General features: G+C 61.2%; 1 protein-coding gene across 1 annotated transcript in view; it reads right to left on the bottom strand.

Moving 5' to 3' along the window:
* The window catches only part of KCNQ1 (potassium voltage-gated channel subfamily Q member 1), a 378,447-nt gene that overhangs the window by 268,614 nt on the left and 85,874 nt on the right, over positions 1 to 23,959 (bottom strand). Inside the window, exons 3-8 of the mRNA XM_018042975.1 lie at positions 10,800 to 10,926; positions 10,286 to 10,364; positions 9,777 to 9,873; positions 9,070 to 9,210; positions 1,734 to 1,844; positions 1,322 to 1,417 (exon numbers count right to left, since the gene is read on the bottom strand). Of these exons, the coding sequence (XP_017898464.1) occupies positions 1,322 to 1,417; positions 1,734 to 1,844; positions 9,070 to 9,210; positions 9,777 to 9,873; positions 10,286 to 10,364; positions 10,800 to 10,926 (651 nt within the window). The remainder of the gene's footprint in view (positions 1 to 1,321; positions 1,418 to 1,733; positions 1,845 to 9,069; positions 9,211 to 9,776; positions 9,874 to 10,285; positions 10,365 to 10,799; positions 10,927 to 23,959) is intronic.

Raw genomic sequence — 23,959 nt, forward strand, 5'->3', positions numbered from 1 at the left:
CCCGGTGGGCGGGTGCCAGACGCCATTGCCGAGGCCGCGGGGGCGGGGCCGCCACCTGGATGAGCGAGGGCTGCCGGGATCTGCCTGTTGAAGTGCTTCTGTCTCTGCTTCTGCTGGACCTTCAGGGCGAAGCGGAGCCGAGGATCCCCTGGGAGGACAGAAGGCAGGCTCACGCCCTGCCAGACGTGGGAGGCGGGCGGCGGGCGAGCTGGGGGCCGCTCACGCTGCAGATGCGGGAGCGGGCGGCAGGCGAGCTGGGCGCCCTGGCCAGCTCGCACTGCGGGCCTGCAGACCAGGCCAGTGCCTCCAGAGAGCCCGCGCCTGCGAGCAAGTGGGGGTCTGAGTGGGCCACCTCTGGGGTCTGCGCACAGGTGGCCCCCACCCCCACCGCCTCCAGAGCCAGAGGAGCTGAGGGCCGTGGAGACGCCGCACCAACGCCTGAGCACCTACCCGGAGCGCAAAGAAGGAGATGGCAAAGACGGAGAAGCAGGAGGCGATGGTCTTCCCCACCACGTCTGCGGCACCTTGTCCCCGTAGCCGATGGTGGTGACCGTGACCTGCGGGCAGGAGGACAGCAGGCGGCGGTCAGCCCCAGAACTTCAGGATGGGCCGCCTGCCTCTGGGACCTGCCTCTCCGCACTTCTGTTGGGCTTGGAGTCTCGTCACAGAAGCCTGAGGTGGGGGCTACAAGGCGGCCTTGGGGCCAGTTGCAGCCCCCGACCCACCCCCAAAGGCCCGGCGCTCTGAGCCCCGGCCCTGTGGGGACACAAGCCTCTGGGAGGTAAAGGTAGGCCCAGAAAGTGGCCCGCGCTCTTGGGTTAGCCGGGAGGACTGAGGCCCCGGCTGCCGCACAGGCAGGCCCTGACCCCCTGGGGGACGGCCCCCTGCTGACTCCCGCCCCCCTCCCAGACCTGCCCCCACGCAGAAGAGGCTGAGGACAGACACTCAGGGGGCCGCTGCAGCCGGAGGCCACAGGTCCAGAGGGGTGGGCACAGCGGGAGTGGCCAGGCCGCCTCCTCATCCCCGAGCCTGGCCCACAGGACAGGGGCAGCCGGGCTCCCCAGCACCGTGCCTCCCACCAGCCGGCAGGCATCATCCCACAGCTCCCGGGACAGGGGTTACACTGGGCAGGCGAGTCCGTGCCGTGGCCTGCCGCCCTTCCACCCTTCAGAGGGTCCATGGGCGAGGGTCCAGCTGCACTGGGGGCCGAGGGCCACGCCCGGCTCCCCGAGCAGACACGTGTGTGTTCCCCTGCCCTTGTCCTGCCCGGTGGGCGGGTGGCCAGACGCCATTGCCGAGGCCGCGGGGGCGGGGCCGCCACCTGGATGAGCGAGGCTGCTGCCGGGATCTGCCTGTTGAAGTGCTTCTGTCTCTGCTTCTGCTGGACCTTCAGGGCGAAGCCGGAGCCGAGGATCCCCTGGGAGGACAGAAGGCAGGCTCACGCCCTGCAGACGTGGGAGCGGGCGGCGGGCGAGCTGGGGGCCCGCTCACGCCCTGCAGATGCGGGAGCGGGCGGCAGGCGAGCTGGGCGCCCTGGGCCCAGCTCCGCACTGCGGGCCCTGCAGACCAGGCCAGTGCCTCCAGAGAGCCCGCGCCTGGCGAGCAAGCTGGGGGTCTGAGTGGGCCACCTCTGGGGGTCTGCGCACAGGGTGGCCCCCACCCCCACCAGCCTCCAGAGCCCAGAGGAAGCTGAGGGGCCGTGGAGACGCCGCACCAACCCTGAGCACACCTACCGCCGGGAGCGCAAAGAAGGAGATGGCAAAGACGGAGAAGCAGGAGGCGATGGTCTTCCCCACCCACGTCTGCGGCACCTTGTCCCCGTAGCCGATGGTGGTGACCGTGACCTGCGGGCAGGAGGACAGCAGGCGGCGGTCAGCCCCAGAACTTCAGGACGGGTGTCCGTCCAGCCAGAAGCCCCTCCACCCGAGACCTGCTGCGTGCAGAGGCCAGGGAGAGAGCCCTGCACCGATGGGCTGGGCAGCTCGGAGGCCAGAGCCCCAGCGCACAGGGTCTGGAGCCCAAACCTAACGCTGCAAAGGAAGCAAGTTCACGGCGTGTGCACGGGAGCTCGGCCCCCCTGCACCACCCCCGCCCCATGCCGAGGAGGCCCGCCACCCAGGAGGCCAGGAGCCCCCCGCCCCCGAGGCCCACCCTCCACAGAGAGCCTGGCCACAGATGGCACGCTGCTTCCAGACGCCAGCCCAGGCACCAGATGCTTTACGCGCCCTTTTTTCTGGGAGAACCAGATGAGCCGTCTTCTCCATGGGGGCAGGGGGCTGTCCATCCAAGGCATGTGCCGGGACAGCGGGGTGGGGGCTGCTGCCCCTCGTGTCCCCCATCCCGCTGCAGGCTCGCCTGCTGCTGGCATCTGAGGCTGGCTCCCAGGGCCTCGGGACTCATCCTGGCTGTGCCTGCCGGCGCCAGAGCCTGGGCCGTGGACTGCCTTCTTGGTTTTTGAGGACTCAGCTCTAAGCCTGGCAAGGGACCCATGGTGCCCAGAGTCCCAGCTCGTCCCGTCAGCACACGCACCCAGCCCTGTGACGGGTGGCTGGGCCTCCCCTAAGTCAGGCCCCCCGAGCCAGACTGCTCCGTGAGCTCTGCAGAAGGGTCCGCACGTGTCCATGCAGACGGAGACCAGCATAGTCGTCCACATGGAGACGGGTACATGCAACGGCTTGGAAGCCCAGGGCAGAGGCGAGAGGCCCCGGGCAGCAAGAGTGACCGAGAGTCTGGGCTCGGGGGTTGGGCGAGGACCGCGGTGTGGGAGGCCAGGTGTCCCCCACCCCCTGGTGCAGGGCACGCTCTGGGCTCCTCAGACCCTGTCACAGACCTCCTTTGTCAAGTTAACGACATCCTTCCAGCTCTCGGAGGAAACGGCCCATCCCCGCAGAGCTGTTTGTTTTTCCTGAATTCACAGACACAAGCAGCTTAGGAATGGGCTGTTTACAGCCTGTGTGCTCGCCCCCGATGGCAGGCGATCCGGAATGCCGAGCTGCACGTCCCCCGGGCACAGACACGGGGAGGCGCCTCGGCCGGGGTCTCTCCTCTGGGGCTGGAGACCCTAGAGGGCCTGCCCGTCCCCCCAAAACACCGCACAGTGTCACTCCATTTCCTCATTTCTAAAGCCGCCTCCTGGACGCCAACGGGCTGTGGGGGAAGCAGAAGGCCCAGCCTAGGAGCCTGGCTCCACTGGGGACGTGGTCAGCCTGCCGCCACCCCACAGACCATGGCCATTTGTCCAGGGCGGGAAGGCGCGGCCAGGAGCGGGGGCGAGGACAGAAGCGGGCCCACGGTGCTCAGACCAGGGGTGCAACGTGGTCTGGCCAACATGCAGCCACGCTGTGAGCTCCAGACCATCTGACGGGGTCTCGCCACTGCTGGATGAGCGGGCTGGCACCAAACCAGGGGTGTACATCCCTGGCTCCTTGCTGTGATGCCGGGGTAGGGGGGGCAGAGGACAAACCCAAGGCCAGAGGCTGCTGCGCTGGGGGTCCAGGCCTCGCCCAGCCTCAGGGAGGAGGCTGGAAAGATGCAATCAGGGAGAGGGTGGCCCTGGGGGAGGAGAGGTGCAGAGAGAGGGGCCGGGGAAGCGGCAGGACTGTCTCAGAGCGGCAAAAGGTAGGTGCAGTGGTCCCGGGGCCCAGCGCCAGTCAATGTGGGGCTACCCCCAGAGACCCCAACCCGTCTTAGGGGGACGGCGGCCAGCATGTGAGGAGCCCACCCAGCCAGGCTTGCAAACTCGAGGTGAAAACAAAAGCAAACGCACAGCCCCAAACAAGCCCGCTTCCCTTCTGAGGGAAGTCATAAATAAACGTACAGAGGCCCACGCAGGCCCAGGGCTCCTCATCACGCGAGCACCCCTTCTCCCTCCCAGAAACCAGCCTGTGATCACCATGGCCGAGAAGGCGCAGGGGTCGGGGCGCCGTGGGGCCAGCACCTCAGGGCTGGGGGCAGGTCCTCTCTCCCTCCTTTGGGGGCACAAGGGAGCCCCACACAGCCCCTGGCAGGATGCCGTGAACCCTTGGGCCCTGCCCAGGCCACATCCACCCCTCGGCGGGGCCAGGCCCACAGCCCCTCAGCCCCTCAGCAGAGGCCCCGGACTCTGCCCCGGGCACCCAGCACAGACATCTCCTCCTCCTCAGCGGCCCTTCCTGCCTCCCGGGGACGACGGCGTGAGGACCAGAGCTGACTGCGACAAACCACGGCCGTCCGCAACCAAGTCTCCGAGCGCGTGCGGCCCGGGCGGCTGACCCCTGCAGGCCCCAGTTGCCCCCCACACACACTGCCCCAGGGCCGTGCCGGTGGGGGAGCCAGCCGGGTCAAGCGGCCCTGTCATCCAAGGGACGTCTCTGAAGCAGTGGGAAGAAGGGCCTCCTTCCTGGGGTCATGGCCTCTCAGGGAGCCGGCCCTCAGAGGCAGATTTGCTGCCACCTCATTTTACAGATGGGGAACCTGAGAAGGTCACAGCTCTGCCCTGGCCCCAGAGCTGGCTGCCTGGTGTGCCCGGGGCCACCCGCACCTGCTGCCAGCAGTGAGGGGCCAGGAAGGACCCGCACGCTGAGGGGCATAAACACACGCGGGCATGCACGGCGCGTGGACTGCGGGCAGTGGGACCCTCAGGACCAGCAGGGCTGAGGGGCGTGATGGACCTCGGCGGCCACGGACACTCGAGTGTGAACCAGCTGGGGACAGTCACTGCCTGGCATCCGGCTTGTGGGGCCGCCGGGAGAACCTTGAGCAGCAGCGGTCCCTGAAATGCACAACCAGCCTTTGCTGAGCCCTCACTGGGCACCAGGGGCTCGAACTGTAAAAAATCTGCCTGCAATGCAGGAGACCCGGGTTCAATCCCGGGGTCGGGAAGGTCCCCTTGAGAAGGAAGTGGCAACCCCCTCCAGTATTCTCGCCTGGAGAAATCCAAGGACAGAGGAGCCTGGTGGGCTACAGTTCACTGGGTCACAAAGAGTCAAGCACGACTGAGCGACTCAACCACAGCCTGGGCACCGCAGGCTCTCCCAGCTCTCGCTGACAGCCCTCCACCCGCTCTCGGAAGTGGGCACCCACCTTACACCCAGCGCAGCCCAGGGTCACTCGGCAGGTCAGCGTGGCTCCACCCCAGTTCCTGGCAGGGTCACCCCACTGCTTCCTGTTCGCCTGTCTTCCTGATGCTGACCATGCTTCTTTCACTCGAGCTGAAGCCGGAAAGTTCTTTCTCCAGAAGACAAGGGCTGAACCCCACCCCAGAGGAAACCAGGCCTGAACACCACCCTCACTGGGCCTGCCGAGTCCACGTAAGAAACCATCCCGGACAGTAAGGACGGAGAGACAGACCTGCCCTGTGGACCCCTACTCATCCCGCAAAATCCAGCCGTGAAGACCCTTCTCTGGCTGAGCTCTCAGTGCCCACGGTCTCAGTCGCATACGTGACCGACGACAGGTGCAGGAGGGACTCAGAGCTGGTGGTGGCCTGGGGTCCTGAGGACCCTCCCATCAAAGCTGCAGCGCACCCTCACCTTTGCACGGAGTCCAGGCAGGGGAGGAGCCCTGGATGCTGCGGGGGGTAGGCGCGGCCCACTGCCCCCTGGGCCCAGTTCCCCAACTCCAGATGAGGGCCTGACATGGGCCCCCACACTGGGCACTATCGACAGACCTTGCCTGTGAACGCCTGGGGGCCCTGTCCTCACCCAGCCCCCCATGCGGCCCCCAGACCCGTTGGCCTCACCCTGCCAGGACACAGTCCGGCCTGGGAAGTAGAACTTTCTGGAGCCAAGGAACTGGAGTCAGACTCAGTTTTAAACGGCGGTGGAACGCAGGGCGGCTTCCACCCTTTTCACTCCCAATTCTAAATTTAGATGCAGGGGTAAACAGAGCCTGGCAACCTCCGGATCTGAGAGACCCCCGGGCGCTAAACAGAGAAGCCCGTGTTTGCAAAAGCTGCTTTTCCCTCCACTCAAACTTTAATACAAACAAACGCATTTTGTTCCAAGGGCAGAGAAGAAAGTCTTAAATCCTCCCCGACACCTCAGCAGCCAGGCGTGGGGCGCCACACTGGGAGGGGGTGGGGAGCTCTCACCCCCGTGTCGGCGCCCCACCCAGGGCGGGGGGAGTGGAGGCGACCCCGGCCTGGAAACCGAGGCTCAGTGAGCAGAGGGACCAACTGGTGAGCCCACCTGGGACAGTGCTGTCCGCGGCAGAGGAGCGTCCCCCAGCGTCCATGTGCCCCTGGGCCCTCGGAACACAGGCCCGTTTGGAAAAAGGGTCTTTGTCGACGCAACTGGGTTAATGACCTTTAGAGGAGACGGTCCTGAGCTCCCGAGTGGGCCCTGCACCCGCCAACCGGCGTCCCCACAGGAGACGGAGGGTGCGGCCACAGGCCCCGGAGTACCTGGGCCTCCGAGGCTGGGAGAGGCAGGAAGGACCCTCCCCCGGAGCTTCAGGAGGCAGCCAGCCTCAATCTCGATTTCCGGTCTCCAGAGGCGAGAGCAAGCACAGTTCTGGTGGTTCACCTGGCTGTGGGCGCCCCGTGGGCCCCAGGCAGAACCGACCGCTTCCCAGGCGCATCCAATCATCCGGCCAAGCCTGGTGCTGAGGGTGCCGGGGCCACCCCCGGGGCACCTTCAGCCTGCCCAGTGGGTCCACACGCGGCCCTGGCAGGCTTCCCCCAGCCCGCTCCTACACCCGGCTCCTGCAGAGAAAGCACAGCGCAGGGCCCGTCCCACGGCCCACACACCCAACCGCGGGGTCTGTCTCCCGCGTCCAGCCAGAGGAGCTGGTCTGGTGCAATGCCGTGTGCCCCTGGGGGGTAGCCTGCCTGGCCAGCAGGCCTTGCCATGTGTGCCAGGTCCCCGAGAGCAGCACAGCCTGCAGGCAGGCCCTGGGCCATCCACCCCAGGTGGGGAGCCTCAGGGTGCGAGCTGGGCTCACTGCCCTGGTGGCCCATGGCAATGCCACACAGGGGGAGGGCCGTCTGGCCCCAAAGCCCCCCACGGGCGGTCCTGCTTGCATGTCCTGATTGCTTGTCCAGGACCTGCCAGGGGCACAGCCCAAACTTGAGCCCGGCCTGCTCCGCCCGCCTGAACAGCTGCAGGGGTGCCACCACTGCAAACGGGGGTCGTCTGCCCAGAGCTGGGCAGCGGGGGCGCTGAGCCCGCAGGAACAATGGCCAGGCTGGGCCTGCGGCGGCCAGGCCGGGGCCGCAGCTGACGGCGAGGCCGGGGTACCGGTGCCAAGCTGGGCACAAAGGGGCCGTTTTCCCGGCTGGCGGGCGGATGTTTGCACAGGTGTGCGCGCGGGAGCAGGGCTCACAGGGGCCAGGCTGGGGGCAGCTCTGAGGGAGAGGCCAGGAAGACGGGCGGGCAGGGAGGCCGGGCGGGCAGGGAGGCCGGGGCCGGGCACCGCTCACCAGCTGAGCCCCCCCACTGCGCCGTCTGGCCCTGGGGATCCTCACGGCCCCGGGTTGTGTGTCCCTCCACAGGCCCTGCCTATTACCAGAAAGTGACCCCTCCCCTGCTGGAGCAGGGGACGAGGTGCCCTCCCTCCAAACCTGCTGGGGGGCCAGCCACACCCCAGCCCACAGGCGGCATCAGAGCAGGTCAGCATGTCCTCACCTTCCCGGGGCAGCCTGGCAATGTTGGAAGCTTCCAGAAAAAAAATGCTGACTTGGCCAACATGAGGAGCCCCAGCCTCGGCCTCTCAAGGGTGGGGATGGAGACGTGAGCAGCTTCCTGCCCCACCCGGAGCAGTAGGGACAGGCCTCTCCCCGGAGGGTGGGGGCCCTGAGCAGAGGCCGACTCCCCGACCCCGCCACCATTCTGGAAGGAAACAGGTCAGAGGTGGACACGGTCGGGGCCCAGCTCAGCCTGGACCTGTGGTTCTGTGGAGCCGGCGCTGCCCCCAGGCCTCAGCCCCACCTTGTGGGTGCAGCCTGCAACCCCCTCCTCTCCCAGGCTGAGCGGGCCTGGATGTCAGCCACCCAGCCCCTGACTCAAAGGGGCTCCATCAGCCACCCTTGACTTCGGGCATCTCATACCCAGGGCTGGCATCATGTGCTCTGCGGCTTGGGCTGCTCTGGATGCTCCCGGGCACTGGGCCCCCTAGACGCTCCTGGGCACTGGGTCCATTGCACCCTGAGGAGGAGGGAGGGGGGCCAAGCCCGGCTGATGCCCCAGAGACGGCGCCACTCTCCCGCCTGCCCTCCACAGCCAGGGTCTGTCCAGGCCACCAGGACCCCGCACGTGCTGCTCCCAGGCCAGTAAGCTGCTGACCACTCTGTGACTAAAGGAGAGCCTGGGATCTGTCTTCCCACAAGGCCCAAGTGGAGGGTTGTTGAGGGGCATCCTCTGCGCCCTGAGGTCCCACACCAGTGACGCTGGGTTCCTGTTATGACCAGGCCCCAGGGTGGGGTAGGGGGTATGCATAGCTCAGACACCCTGGCCCTGGCTGAGGCACCCGCAGCCACCCACGGCCAGGCCAAGTGCCACCCCTGCCCCCCAGAGCAGAACCCGGGGTCCCTGCATACTGCCCCAGCCGTGGCCAGCGGCAGACACGTGGGCCGGGTGCCCCGTCAGAATGGGGGAGCTCGCTGCTTTCTCCCGAGGCCCCCGGCCTGGTGTGGTGGGCTCTGGCAGCCACCTGACGATGAGCTCCTGAGTGCAGGGACACTGAGGGGCCTGGCGCTGAGCCTCACAGAGGTGGGCCCTGGGGTGGCAGGGGTCTTGGGGTAGGAGTGGGGGTGGACGGTGCTGAAGGGCCCGGCCCAGGGCTGGGGGAGTAGCTGGCGCCGCCTGCGGCCACATCCCCAGTGGGTGGCCCTTGCACACTCTCCTTCCATCCCGTCAGACTTCCCTCCGCAAAACCAGGCTCACAGGTAGAAACGTCAAGGGCGCCACGGCAGCGATAGCTGGGCTCCGGGCGTCCAGTGTAGGGCCCAGCCGCCTGCCCAACGACACGCCTGTGCGCAGGCTTCAAGCCCTCAGGGGGCGGGTCTCGAGGATCCAGGACGACACACTGCCCCCACCACCTGCCGGGGCCCGGGGTGTGCAGTGATCTCACGGCACAGAGGTGCCAACTTACCACTCCCCACCACAGGGCGTCCGCATAGCTGCCGAACTCAACCTGGCCCGACTCGTTGACAGCATCCTTCTCGGCCAAGTACACGAAGTAGGATGAGAAGATGAGGCCCAGGAAGCCGATGTACAGCGTGGTGATGAGCTCCTGGGGACAGGCGGGGAGGGCGCTTGGTCAGCCATTGCCCGTGGGCCCTACAGATGCCCCCCGGACAGACAGCACGTGTGGGGGCGGCCAGCTCCAACCGTCACCCGGAAGTTCCACGTTAAAAGCCAGCGTGTCTGACAGGCAGGCATCAGGCTTGGAAAATAACCTAGGTTCCCCAACTTGTCAACGGCGAGGTTGGGTCTCCCCGTCTGGGAGTGAGGCCAGTGCCCTGGCCCACCCACCCGGCTCTCTCTCCAGCAGGACCTCGGGGAGACGCAGGGACAGGCCCCACGCAGGGGTTCAGGCCGGTCCCCATCCTGCCTTCACAGGGCTGCTCGGGGCTTTGCACAGGCTCAGATTTCTGGGCATCCTGATGCTTCTCCCACAGTGCACGTCCCTTTTTCCACCTCCCCGAGCGCCTCCTGTCCCAGCTTGAGGGAACGTGGGCACACTACCTGCCTGGCCAGCCGGGGACTCCGGCCCTAGGGTTGGGGGTGGGGGTGGGATGGCCCAGCTGGCTAGGGCCGAGGCTGTGCTGGGGTCCCGTGCACCCCCCGACCACGCACCTGGCGGTGGATGAAGACCACGGAGCCCAGCAGCCTCCAGGTGCCCCCCTGGCGGTCGACGTGCAGCATCCGCAGGATCTGCAGGAAGCGGATGCCCCTGCGGAGGACAGGCCCCTGTGGGCGCCAGGCTGCCCCGCGCCCCCGCCCCACCCATCCACGCCACCCTCCCCCTTCCTGCAGAGGATAGGCCCCTGTGGGCGCCAGGCGGCCCCGCACCCCCGCCCCATGCCGCGTGGCCCTCCCCCTTCCCAGGCACAGTGTCAGGGCGGGGCCGCACACAGGTCTGGAGCCAAACCTGCACATTCCTCAATTCCCTGGGCGGCCGGATGGCCTTCTGGGGGGCAGCTCTAGGATCACCCCAGTTTACAGATCATCAGACTGAGGCCCCCATACCTTGGGGTCCCAGCCTGCGTCCTAGAAGCTGGTGCTTGCACTTGACTCAGTGTGGGCCCAGAGCCCAAACCCCAGCACCCTCACCTCGACACCGCCAGGTCTGCAGCCCCACCTACCTGATGGCTGAGGTGGCAAACACCTGCCCTTTGGAGCCCACGCAGAGGACCACCATGGAGGCCACCACCACGATGAGGTCTGGGGGGACAGAGCTACCGTCACCAGCCAGGCAGCTGGACACCAGCAGAGGCTGGCAGTCAGTGGGACAGGGCCCCATGAGGGGGAGGCTGGGCCCCCATCCAAGCACGTGTCGAGGCCACCCAACGCCCCCTGCCCAGCCCTGGCTCATCGGCCGCTGAGGGCAGTGGACACTCCTATTGTGCTGAGCATGACCAGACCCCCCGCCCTGCCCCGTCAGCAGCTTCTGGGAGCAGAAGACCTGGCCGCTGATGGGGGGGCCTGGGAAGTCACCCCGCTGGCCTTGGGTTCCAACCCCATCACAGCTGGAGGAGGCTGGCACTCTCTCAGCCCTCAGGGGGACTCCGCCTGGCGGTGTGTGTGATGAGGGTCTACCTGCCCAGCCTGTGTCTGGAAACCTTGGGGTGCACCTTCTAGGGGCCAGACGTGACTCACCAATGATGGAAATGGGCTTCCGGGCGAAGCGCAGCCGGCCCCAGATGCCCACGTACTTGCTGCGGCAGCCGGCCGACCAGAGGCGGACCACATACTCTGTCCCGAAGAACACGACCAGGACGATCTCCTGCGGGGGCAGGGCACGTGAGCTCACCTGGCAGCCACACCCGGGGGCAGGCGCCACGCCAGGAGCCTCTGCTGAGACGCGTGGGGGGAGCAGGCGGCCTGGGCCCCCATCTGCTGCATTGTCCACCTGGACAGGCCGGCTGCCCAAGCCCAGGTCTACCCCTGCACTCGGTACCATAGAGAAAAGGTGAGACATTATGACCGAGTGAGCTTTACACCCGGAATGCAAGGTCAGTTCAACATATGAAGACCAACCAATACAATACATCACGTTAACAGAATGGAGGGGAAAAAAAAATCACATGATCTCCTGATCACAAAAGATGAAAAAAAAAAAGCACTCTATACAATTCAGCACCCTTTCATGATAAAAACTGTAATCAAACTAGGCACGGAAGGAACCTGCCACTGGATAATGAAAGCCATATATGAAAACCCCACAGTGAACACTGCATCCACAGAGAAAGGCTGGAAGTGTTTCCCCTAAGATCAGAACCAAGACAAGGGTGCCCGCTCTCACCGTGTCTATTCAATACCGTACTGAAGTCCCAGCCAGAGCTGCTGAGGAATAAATAAAAGACTTGCAAACTGGAAAGGAAGAAGTCAAATTATCTCTGTTCACAGACAATATGATCCTAGGTATAGAAAGCCCTAGAGATTTCATGCAAAAAAAACCTGTTAGATCTAATAAATGAATTCAGCAGAGTAGGCTACAAAAGTGAAACTGTTAGTCACTCAGCCGTATCAGTCTTTGTGACCCCGTGGACTACAGCCCACCAGACTCCTTTGTCCATAGAATTCTCCAAGCAAGAATGCTGGAGCGGGTAGCCATTCCCTTCTTCAGAGGATCTTCCCCACCCAGGGATGGAACTTGGGTCTCCCTTACTGCAGGCGGGTTCTTCACCATCTGAGCTACCGGGGAAGTCAATCACAAAAGTCTTTGCAAACCATGAACAGTGTGGAAAGAACACATAAGACAATTCCATTTACACTAGCAGAAAAAAAAAGGACTCTAAGGAGGCTGAGACTTGTACAACGAAAACTGAAAGATTGTTTCAAGAAATGAAAGATGACAAATAAATGGAAATATGTGTTCATGGACTGGACGACTTAATACAGTTAAGAGGTGGAATGGCAAGCCACTTCAGTATTCTTGCCTTGAGAACCCCATGAACAGTATGAAAAGGCAAAATGATAGGATACCGAAAGAGGAACTCCCCAGGTCATTAGGTGCCCAATATGCTACTGGAGATCAGTGGAGAAATAACTCCAGAAAGAATGAAGGGATGGAGCCAAAGCAAAAACAATACCCAGTTGTGGATGTGACTGGTGATAGAAGCAAGATCCGATGCTGTAAAGAGCAATATTGCATAGGAACCCGGAATGTCAGGTCCATGAAGCAAGGCAAATTGGAAGCGGTCAAAAAAGAGATGGCAAGGGAGAATGTTGACATTTTAGGAATCACTGAACTAAAATGGACTGGAATGGGTGAACTTAACTCAGATGACCATTATACCTACTACTGCAGGCAGGAATCCCTCAGAAGAAATGGAGTAGCCAATATGGTCAACGAAAGAGTCCGAAATGTAGTACTTGGATGCAATCTCAAAAATGACAGAATGATCTCTGTTCATCTCCAAGGCAAACCATTCAATATCACGGTAATCCAAGTCTATGCCTCAACCAGCAACACTGAAGAAACTGAAGTTGAACGGTTTTATGAAGACTTACAAGACCTTTTAGAACTAACACCCCAAAAAGATGTCCTTTTCATTATAGGGGACTGGAATGCAAAAGTAGGAAGTCAAGAAACACCTGGAGTAACAGGCAAATTTGGCCTTGGAATGCAGAATGAAGCAGGGCAAAGACTAATAGAGTTTTGCCAAGAAAATGCACTGGTCATAGCAAACACCCTCTTCCAACAACACAAGAGAAGACTCTACACATGGACATCACCAGATGGTCAACACCGAAATCAGATTGATTATATTCTTTGCAGCCAAAGATGGAGAAGCTCTATACAGTCAACAAAAACAAGACTGGGAGCTGACTGTGGCTCAGATCATGAACTCCTTATTGCCAAATTCAGACTCCAATTAAAGAAAGCAGGGAAAACCGCTAGACCATTCAGGTATGACCTAAGTCAAATCCCTTATGATTATACAGTGGAAGTGAGAAATAGATTTAAGGGCCTAGATCTGATAGATAGAGTGCCTGATGAACTATGGAATGAGGTTTGTGACATTGTACAGGAGACAGGGATCAAGACCATCCCCATGGAAAAGAAATGCAAAAAAGCAAAATGGCTGTCTGGGGAGGCCTTACAAATAGCTGTGAAAAGAAGAGAGGTGAAAAGCAAAGGAGAAAAGGAAAGATATAAGCATCTGAATGCAGAGTTCCAAAGAAGAGCAAGAAGAGATAAGAAAGCCTTCTTCAGCGATCAATGCAAAGAAATAGAGGAAAAGAACAGAATGGGAAAGACTAGAGATCTCTTCAAGAAAATTAGAGATACCAAGGGAACATTTCATGCAAAGATGGGCTCAATAAAGGACAGAATGGTATGGACCTTACAGAAGCAGAAGATATTAAGAAGAGGTGGCAAGATACACAGAAGAACTGTACAAAAAAGATCTTCATGACCCAGATAATCATGATGATGTGATCACTAATCTAGAGCCAGACATCTTGGAAAGTGAAGTCAAGTGGGCCTTAGAAAGCATCACTATGAACAAAGCTAGTGGAGGTGATGGAATTCCAGTGGAGCTGTTTCAAATCCTGAAATATGATGCTGTGAAAGTGCTGCACTCAATATGCCAGCAAATTTGGAAAACTCAGCAGTAGCCACAGGACTGGAAAAGGTCAGTTTTCATTCCAATTCCAAAGAAAGGCAATGCCAAAGAATGCTCAAACTACCACACAATTGCACGCATCTCACATGCTAGTAAAGTAATGCTCAAAATTCTCCAAGCCAGGCTTCAGCAATACGTGAACCGTGAACTTCCAGATGTTCCAGCTGGTTTTAGAAAAGGCAGAGGAACCAGAGATCAAATTGCCATCATGCGCTGGATCATGGAAAAAGCAAGAGAGTTTCAGAAAAACATCTATTTCTGCTTTATTGACTGTGTCAAAGCCTTTGACTGTGTGGATCACAATAAACTGTGGAAAATTCTTAGAGAGATGGGAATACCAGACCACCTGACCTGCCTCTTGAGAAATCTGTATGAAGGTCAGGAAGCAACAGTTAGAACTGGACATGGAACAACAGACTGGTTCCAAATAGGAAAAGGAGTACGTCAAGGCTGTATATTGTCACCCTGCTTATTTAACTTCTATGCAGAGTACATCATGAGAAACGCTGGACTGGAAGAAACACAAGCTGGAATCAAGATTGCCGGGAGAAATATCAATAACCTCAGATATGCAGATGACACCACCCTTATGGCAGAAAGTGAGGAGGAGCTAAAAAGCCTCTTGATGAAAGTGAAAGAGGAGAGTGAAAAAGTTGGCTTAAGGCTCAACATTCAGAAAACGAAGATCATGGCATTCGGTCCCATCACTTCATGGGAAATAGATGGGGAAACAGTGGAAACAGTGTCAGACTTTATTTTGGGGGGCTCCAAAATCACTGCAGATGGTGACTGCAGCCATGAAATTAAAAGACGCTTACTCCTTGGAAGAAAAGTTATGACCAACCTAGATAGCATATTCAAAAGCAGAGACATGACTTTGCCGACTAAGGTCCGTCTAGTCAAGGCTATGGTTTTTCCTGTGGTCATGTATGGATGTGAGAGTTGGACTGTGAGGAAGGCTGAGTGCCGAAGAATTGATGCTTTTGAGCTGTGGTGTTGGAGAAGACTCTTGAGAGTCCCTTGGACTGCAAGGAGATCCAACCAGTCCATTCTGAAGGAGATCAGCCCTGGGTGTTCATTGGAAGGAATGATGCTGAAGCTGAAACTCCAGTACTTTGGCCACCTCATGCGAAGAGCTGACTCATTGGAAAAGACTCTGATGCTGGGAGGGATTGGGGGCAGGAGGAGAAGGGGACGACAGAGGATGAGATGGCTGGATGGCATCAGTGACTCGATGGACGTGAGTTTGAGTGAACTCCGGGAGATGGTGATGAACAGGGAGGCCTGGCGTGCTGTGATTCATGGGGTCACGAAGGGTCGGACACGACTGAGCGACTGACCTGAGCTGAACTGAACTGAAGAGGTCAATATGACTCAACGACTCAAAGTGATCCGTAGATTCAGTGCCATGCCTCTCAAAACCCTGAAGACTTCCCCCCTCACCCCCCAGAAATAGCCCTCTAAAATGCAAAAGAAATACTAAGGGGCTCTGAACAGTCAGAGCGAGATCGGGGAGCCAAACAATGGACTGTTCCTCGGCCTCTTGAAGGAAGGAAGTTCTGAGAAGCCAGCTCGGACGGGCCTGAGGAGGCTGTCTGCAGGTGCTCTCCTGCTCCGTCCTGCCCCCGGGGGCCCAGCCCTGTCAGAGCATTCGGCTCCCACGGGTAAGGGCACAGGCCCGGGTCCCACGCCCAGCCTCGCCTGTCCCCTCCAGGGAGCCGCGGTGGAGGGTGCTTCCCAGGGCTCCACAGTTTGAGTCGCGTACAGCTCCCAGCGTGTGTCTAGGGCACGCTCGGGGTGTGCTGGGAGAAAAGGTGGGAAAGCGTACTGCCTTCCTTTTGTGAAAAGGTTTCTGGCAGGCAAGTCTGAGTTGGTCAGGGTGGGGTGTGAACTCCTGGGGGCACCTGCGACGGTGGAGCTCGAGGGAGTGTGGATGCGCGCAGGCCCCGTGGCCTTGGGGCCTGGAGGGTGGCTGAGTCCACCAGGGCGGGGGCCACGTTTAACGGCCCTGGTAGCCCTGGACCTGGATCTGCTGAACGAAGGAATGAGCAGCCTGGGGCACCCTGAGACAAGGGCTTTGTCTCGTACGCGTGTTTCCCGAAGAGGCCCCAGGAGTGCACGGAGGCGGGTGTGGACGGTCCAGCTCTGTGTTTGCCCATCATGACAAGGACCACAGAGCCGCCACCGCCAGGTCCCCAAAGCTGAGACGCCAGTAAATCCTGCAGAGGAGGGGGCCATGGGCCCACCGATGGCCCCAAGGGGACGGACAGAGCCCCCCAAAAAGCAGTTCCCAGAGCCTGTACCCCAGCTCTGCAAATTCACACACCATCGGGCTGATCAACCACGAATGAGGTTTTTCTCTTATTTTATTTTTAATCACTTAAATACATTCTTCAGCCACGTCCTAAGTATATTCAATGCAGTAGAAGTCTTAGGACTTTACGAAAAGAGCTTACGACATTCAGATGAAGAAGCGCCTCCTGGGAGGCTGCTGGGGTGCTCCCCACACCTCCCTCCACTCGATTATCCTAGCCTTGCACTCAGAGCTAACCGGGCCCTCCTGGGGCTGGCGGGCTCAGGCTGCAGGACTCCTCCTTTGGAGTGAGGTGTAGGAATAATTTAAAACAAGGCTAATCCCCAAATCCTGTTTGAGTCTGGAATGCAGCTGGAGGCTGGGCTGGTTGCTGGGGGCCCTCACTCTGTCACGGTGAGCCCGAGACCCAGCCGCAGTGCTCGTCAAAGTGGCGCCACCAGCGCACTGGGCAGGGGAGAGCCTGGGGCAGTGGGCACACACGTGCCCTGGGGTGAGAGGCTCTCCATGCTGCCAGCCCTGCGTGCTGGGCAGGGCAGCACCCAGGGCAAAGCTGGGACCCCAGGACTGGGCACTTCACACTGGACCCAGAGCCTCCCCGTGGTCCAGGGCCTCAGGACTGGGTGCTGCTCACTGGGACCCAGGGCCTCCCTGTGGCCTGGGCCATCACCATCTCTTGGAGCCCCCTGTTCACTGACCCAGGTGCCAGGAGAGCAGACAGGCGGGCCTGAAGCTGTGGCCGGGCAGGGGCTCTGGTCCCAGCCACCCTGGGCCGGGGGCTGCTCCAGAGCTTTGACTGGGCTTGACTGTCCATTTGTGGAGGCTCGAGGCGAGTGGGCCAGGGCTTGCTGGAGGGCTGACCCCACGTCATCCTGTGGCACCACCTCTGAGCCAGGGGACCCCCCCACCCAATGCCAAGAGGCCCAGGGTAGGGCAGGGACAACTCCTCTCGGATCCAGTGAATCCAGCCTCTAGTGTCAGCAATCAGACCCAGAGGATGACCCCTCCCCTGCCCAGCCGCCCTCCTCGCCCTGGGCTTTCTCCACCCTGGGCAGAGGCAGGCCCGCGGCTCAGCTGTCTCTGCAGACCAGGACCCGCACGGGCCTACAGCAGCCGCAGAGGCCTCTGGCTCCCCCAGGGCCTGGCAACAGCCGACCCCTCCCCCACCCGCTCCTCAAGCCCCTGACCTGGCCCCCGATGCCCATACGCCCATAAGGAGGGTCAGGCTCCCCTGGGCCTCCCAGAGCCTCCCATTGGCTCAAGGCCCCCGCCCCGCCCCCGGCCCCCAGGGCTCAGCATTTGGCTCCTCCCTGCCTCCCGCCCCCCTTCCCAGTCTAGCCCAGGCGCCCGCCCCGCCCCCCCACAGCCCCCCAGCACACCTGACTCCTCCACTGATAGCAGAGGCGGCGCCGAGGCCCCAGCAGTGGCCCCACGTGGGGCCCATGTGCCCGGATGTGAGCAGAGGTCAAGGAGGCAGCCCTGAGCTCCATCCCGCAGACGGGGGAGGGGCGTCCCCCTGCCAGGGACCTCTGCCAAGACCGCCGCCACCGGAGGCGCAAGGGCCCTCTCCCACCCCCTCCCACCCGCCACCACCCCTCAGACACAGCAAGGTCGCCTCCCAGCTGCGGGCAGCCTCACGGACCAGAGGCCTCTGAGCAGCTGGGCACTGGGACCAGGGCTCAGACCTGCAACTCCACGCCTGCGGGAGCAAGCCAGGCAGGGAGACTTGGGGGCTCTGAGCAGCCAGGCAGCCCCCCAGGGGGAGGCGATGCCCTCCTGCTGTGCAGCAGGTCCAGGCCCCCGTGTGCATCGCGGGCGATGGGTGTGGAGCGGCCACTGGCAGTGACTATTTGCAAAATTTAAATTTATTTCTAAAATCAAGTTCCTAAGCAACCATTCAATTAAAAATCAGTAAAGAAGGAATCAGCTCAGATGGTAAAGAATCCAACTGCAATGCAGGAGAGACAGGAAGATCGTCTGGAGGGAATGGCTACCCACTCCAGTATTCTTGCCTGGAGAATCCCATGGACAGAGGAGCCTGGTGGGCCACAGTCCATGGTGTTGCAAAGAGTCAGACATGACTGAGAGACTAACTCTGCTAAAGAAGGCATTTCTCTAGAGAAGACGTACAAATGGTCACCCAGAGCATCCAAAGATGCTCTATCTGTTCATCGGGAAGCTATGAAGCCACAGTGAGGCACCCACACCCATCAGGTCAGCAGCTATCAGAGAAACCGAGTGAATGTTGGTGCAGGCGTGGAGCAGCCGGAGCCTGGTGCACGCTGGTGGGAACGCACGACGGCGCGGCCACCGCGGAAAGCAGGATGGAGGGTCCTTGAAAATCAAAAATAGAACACGTTCGGCAATCCCACTCCTGGACGGATCCTCCAAACAATGGAGAAAGAAGAAGAAAACGGGAAGTCGGAGCTCAAAGATGTTTGCACACCCGTGTTCACTGCAGCCAGAAGGTGGAAGCGACCCACGTGCCCCCCGCCCCGCCCCCAGCAGAACCACACTCAGCCTTAAAAGGAAGGAAACGCTGACAGGACTGGGATGTGGATGAACCTCGGGGACACTGCGCTCAGTGACATACACCAGACACAGAAGGACAAATCCTGCGTGATCCTACTCACAGGAGGTCTCTGAGGGGTCACATCCAGAGAGACAGGAAGTCGATGGTGGGGCCAGGGGCTGGGGGGGAGGCGGGGAACGGGGTGGCTAATGGGGTAGAGTCTCTGGAAAGATAGGGACCTTCTGGAGGCAGATGGTGTGATGTTTCAACTGTGCACTTAAAAATGGTTAAGATAGAAACTGTGCATGTTGCTGCAATGCTAATAAAAATAAAGCCTATCCGTGGTTGTCAGGGGCTGGGGGTGGGGGGTGGGGACAAACGGGAGCCACTGCTGCTGCGTGAGGACAAAGGTCTGAAGCAAGACGGAGGTGGTCAGGGCATAATACTGTTATCAAGATAAACGCACTTGGAAACAGTGGCCTGCATGATTCACGTGTTTTTCCATGACATAAACGTCCCCACGTCCCTGTGGCTCTGCTCTCAGGCCCTCGCCTGGACCTTCGGCAGCCCCGGAGCCCCTGGCTCTGAATCTTCACGGCACATGTGTTAGTTCAGCTTTAAAAGAGCAGATGGAGCTCAGCCATTTGTGTGCAAACGCCACGCAGGCACAGCCAAGACCCTGGAGGAGGACGTGGGGGAAAGCGAAGCATGGAGGTCGGGCCCCCGCTGGACACGGGTGGGTCTGAGCCCGAGCCTGTGTGCCAGCTGGGCAGGGGGCGCTGGTCTGGGGACCCACACACTCTGCCTGAGCAGGCCCTGCCAGGGGGCAGCCAGGTGCCGGGACCCCCCGACTCGACCATGATACCAGTAAGGGGCACGGCCCACGCCCACCAACGGGGTTTCGGGGGTGATGAGAGTCGAGATAAAGGTTCAGTGACGCAGGTGCTTATCTGGCTTTTCCAGCTCCAGTCCACAGAGGAGGGAAGACAGATCCCTCGGGCATTTCATAATCGCCGTGGCTCCACTGCTCCCCATGAGAGGGGTGAAGGTCCACGCGGCTGTCTTATCTGTCGCTTGCGAACCCTCTCAACCATCAGGAAGGTGGTCTGCAGTCCAGAGGGCTTTAAGGCCCAGCGCTGCCCGCATCGCCTGGTTCAGAGGCCCTGGGAACAGCCCACGAGCCCAGCGCCTGTGCAACAGATAGCAAGTGGCCTGGGGGTCCAGCCCTGCACATCTGAGCCTGCATGTGGAGCCTGGCTTCTGGATGAAAGGGTTTGTTTTGTGCTTCTGCCAAGCAACCCAGGAAGCCTCATGAGCCCTTATCCTTATCGCCCTGGTGCTCAGATGTTACTGCTCCATTATCTTCATAATGAAAAACCAATTTTAAAGAGAGTGAGAAGCTTGACTGCCGGGAATTAAGCACTGAGCTTTGTGGGCTGGAGGGGTGGGCGCTGATGGAAAGCAGGGGTTGGGGCTGCAGACAGAAGGCAGCACGTCCTCCCCAGGAGCCCCATGGATGCCATGTGCGGCCAACTCAGGCTGGGGGGCCCTCACGGGACCTCCTGGTCCCTCAAAGTCTTCCTGGGTGGGAAGGATGCCTGTGTGTTCTGGGGTAAATAGGGTTTCACCAGGCAGACAGGGGGCCCAGAGGAGAGGCGGATGTGGGGGCCAGACCACGCCACCACCGGAGCCAGGGGTGCGGGCAACGAGGGCAAGGTCTGTGGAGGGCACATGGCTGCCTGGCCCTGGCCAGGAGGTGTTCTTGTGGTGGGGGCTGGTGTCCCCCGCACCGAGCCCGGCCGGCGGGCTCCAGGGCCAGCTGTTCCACCTCCACATGGGACCTGATAAGCCACAGAAGGAGCCGGCCTCGGCATTCCCGGGAGGGTCAGCTGGCCCGAGCACGCGGGGCAGGCACATACACTGCTCAAAGGCTCTCTGTTCAGGGGCCTGCCTGTGGCCAGCTGCTCCCAGCCGCGCGCCCATGGCGAGGGCCTTGGGCTTCCTGGTGACATGTGCTGGGCACAGCTGCCCCCCCCCCCGAGGAATACCAGCACCCCCCCATTCCCCCGCCCTCCCCCTGCCAGCACTGCGCTGCCCTGGGGGCAGGCTCACATGCTGGCCCTGCCGAGGGGCAGGGGGCGGAGGGGCCCACGTGGCATCGGGATGTAGCCCGCCGAGGACCTGTGGGGGCTGACCACCGCCCCTCCCAAGTCCAACCCTGGCTGACCTGCAGGGAGCCCCCCAGCCCGGCCGTATCCCCAGTTCCATGACGCCCCTGAATGTGCAGCCTGAGCTGGGCCCCTTCGCATCCTGCCTGGGGTCCCAGCTGCCCGTGGTGGTCCTCACAGGTCCACCTTCTGCTCCACAGGGCCTGTGGGCCAGGCCTGGGTCAGGCACTAGGAGAAGGGGGGTGGCCCTGCCTCAGTGACACCTCCGTGACCCAAGGGGCACCCAGGCTGGGACAGAAGGGCAGGCTGCTCCCACTTCCCCAGAGGATGGTAAGATCCAAGGTCACCAAACACCCAGTGGTGACCCTGTCTGTGGAATGGGGGTGCTGGCAGGACCCATCTCCAAGGGCAGTGGGGAGGCAACATGAGAAGAGCTGAAGGAAGGATCTAGAAGATAGGTTGGTCCTGGGTTGGAGGAGAGGGTCCCCAGCACAGACGGGGGCACATGGAGAAGGCCTCTGCTCAGACAGCCCCTCCCGACCAGCGCCCAGGCTGCCGACAGCCACTGGGCCCTCCGCCGCCCGACCTCCTGCCCGAGCAGCAGCACTCGACACAGCCCAGTGGGCCCTCCCCTGCCCGCCCCCTTGGCTGTGTCTCCAAGCCCAGCCTGGTGTTGAGTCCACAGGGCACCCACCTGGTGCTGGGAAGACCACAGAGAAACACTGCCACTTTGCGGAGGCTCCAGCCCCTTCCCCAGCCCCACATCCCACTCATGGAGCTGCCCGGGCATGCCCGGGAGATGGGGAGGTGGGGAGGGCCAGGGTCTCCCCATGCCTCGATGGGCCGCATCCTCTCCCTGAAGAGGTCGGGTCCCCTGAGCTCCCCGCCTTGGACTGTCAGCCCCAGCCCCCTGGGAGCTACGCTCTAACAGTTGGCTGTGACATTGCGGGCTTAGCGGCCACTGTGTAGGGCATAGGATGGCCCACTTCCCAGAGGGCCACCTCCTCCGCCGCGAGCTTCCCAGGAAGCCCTCTTCCAGGAGGCAAGCCAAGCTCAGGGAGGCCTCTGAGGCAACCCTTCCTGCAGCCCACTCCATGGAGAGCCGGGGGTGCGGGGTCAGTCCAGGCCCCTCCAGCCCCCTCCTCCTGTCTGAAGCTCTACAGTAACTGCAGACTCCAGTGCCTGTCACCCTGGGCGCTGCACACGGGTCTGAGCCCTGTGCCTCGTGGCACACCACGCTCTGCACACTTTCAGACCTGTTATCGAGAGGACCAACCCCTAGCATCGCAGGCTTCTGAGCTCAGCCTGGGAGAAAAGGCTGTGCACCCAGGTTGGGGAGGAGAGCGGCCCCGCCATGAGTTTCCCCTCACACGGGCCGCCAGTGCCAAGCCATGGCCGCCTAGAGCCACCCGAGACGCAGGGGGTTTAACAAGACGCCTCCAGCCCCGGGACCTAGCTGGCTGCCCCAGACATGCACCAGCAACACAGGGCGCCTGGCACTGCCCGCTTCCTCCCAGCCCTGGTGTCCCCAGGTCAGCAGGCGCTCCAACACTCGGTGGGGTTGGGGTAGGCAGATGTGGCCAGCAAGAGGGCTTCCAGCGCCGGCTGCTCTGGGTCCAGCACTAGGCTGGGCAGACTCTGGTGAAGCAAAGCCCACTGGTACCACACCCCAGAGTGTCTCGTGGATGGTGGACACCCAGGAGGCATTTGGTAAGAAAAAAGAAAAAAAATTGTGCGTGTGTATTTATGCAAAATATAATCTACATATTTTGCTGTGCTAGTATTTGCGTTAATGAGTGAGTTTCAACCGTACTGGGAAGAGGCACTTAGAAACACAAGAAAACCACTGCCGAGTGGGGGGGAATGGGGTGGAAACACCCACGCCCCCCGTCAGTGTCGGGCCGGAGGAGGGTCGGAGGGGCTGTGCTCGGCCCCAGACTCGGCCTGCGTGCTCCACGCTCCCCTCCCCGATGGCCATTCAGGAGAGCGCTTCATCCCCAAATAGCTCAGCCTGTTTGGTGACCCTATAGCCATTTACTTCTAACTGCACTGGGTTCTAATCAGGGAACATATGCAGCCTCATCTCAGTTTTTCAAAGCGTGTTAGGTGTTTGCCTGGTCATATGAAATGATCAGTGTGCAAGTGCTCCACGGGCACAAAGCAAGGAAGCGCCTCCACTGGGAGGATCCATAGCTAAAACGCAGGCTTGAAATGTGGTCCCGAGGCTCTGCCTCTCCTCCCGCTGCATCTGGGCTCTGCAGATGCCAGACCGAAAGCAGGGGGTGAAGTGACGGCCCCCAGGCCTGGCCACCTCCCGACGCGTGGAACTGAGTTCTCAGAAAGCCAAGTAGCCCGGGAAGGCCCGGGGGAAGAAGGCCTCCCCTGTGCGGCCCACCATCCGGAAGTGGCTCCAGGCAGAACAGAGGTGGGCCGACCCCAGGGACCCTGCCCACACTGCGAAGGTGAGTCTTGCAGGTTGGTCATTTGAAGGAGCCAGGTTTGGGGGTGCTGGTTTCACGGCTGTAGGCCCAGGGACTTGGGTGTACTGTTGGAATCCAGAATGACCCACAACTGCAACATCTAGCCGTCGATGCCATCACTTACATTTCACGGGCTGGACTCGCCCGTCCTGCATGAGATGTCCTGAAGTGTCCTGTGAGTGACGCAGTCACCCCTGCGTTTCCAGCAGCTTTTGCCGTCCACATGTTGTTCTGCTCTCGGAGGCATGAGAGTTTGTGCCCGTGTCTTCCCTGGAAACGGTGCCTCTTCCGGGCCAGGCGCGGCGCTGACTCCGCTGCTCTCCAGCCCGCGTTTGTTTTTTCCTTTTGTGCGCACTTGCTGGGCATCTCTTGGCCTTCCCTTCAGTTTTCAACTGTCATGACCAGTTGTTTGACTGAATTCCTTTGAACAATGTGTTTGTTAAAAATAAAACCCTCGGGGGGCTTCCCTGGTGGCCCAGTGGTTAAGAGCGTGCCCTGCAATGCAGGCGACACCGGTTTGATCCCTGGTCCAGGAAGGTCCCACGTGCCAGGGAGCAACGAACCCCACGCACCACACCTACAGAGCGTGAGCTTGAGAGCCCGCCCGCGAGCCGGTTACTGCGGCTTCCTCCCCGACGCTGCCGGAGCGCAGCAGCTCTGCGGGCAGATGGAGCACCCAGGGCTGCTCTCACAGACCCCGAAACCCAGCACCGT

The sequence above is a fragment of the Capra hircus genome, chromosome 29, assembly GCF_001704415.2.
Source record: "Capra hircus breed San Clemente chromosome 29, ASM170441v1, whole genome shotgun sequence".
Lineage (NCBI taxonomy): Eukaryota > Metazoa > Chordata > Mammalia > Artiodactyla > Bovidae > Capra > Capra hircus.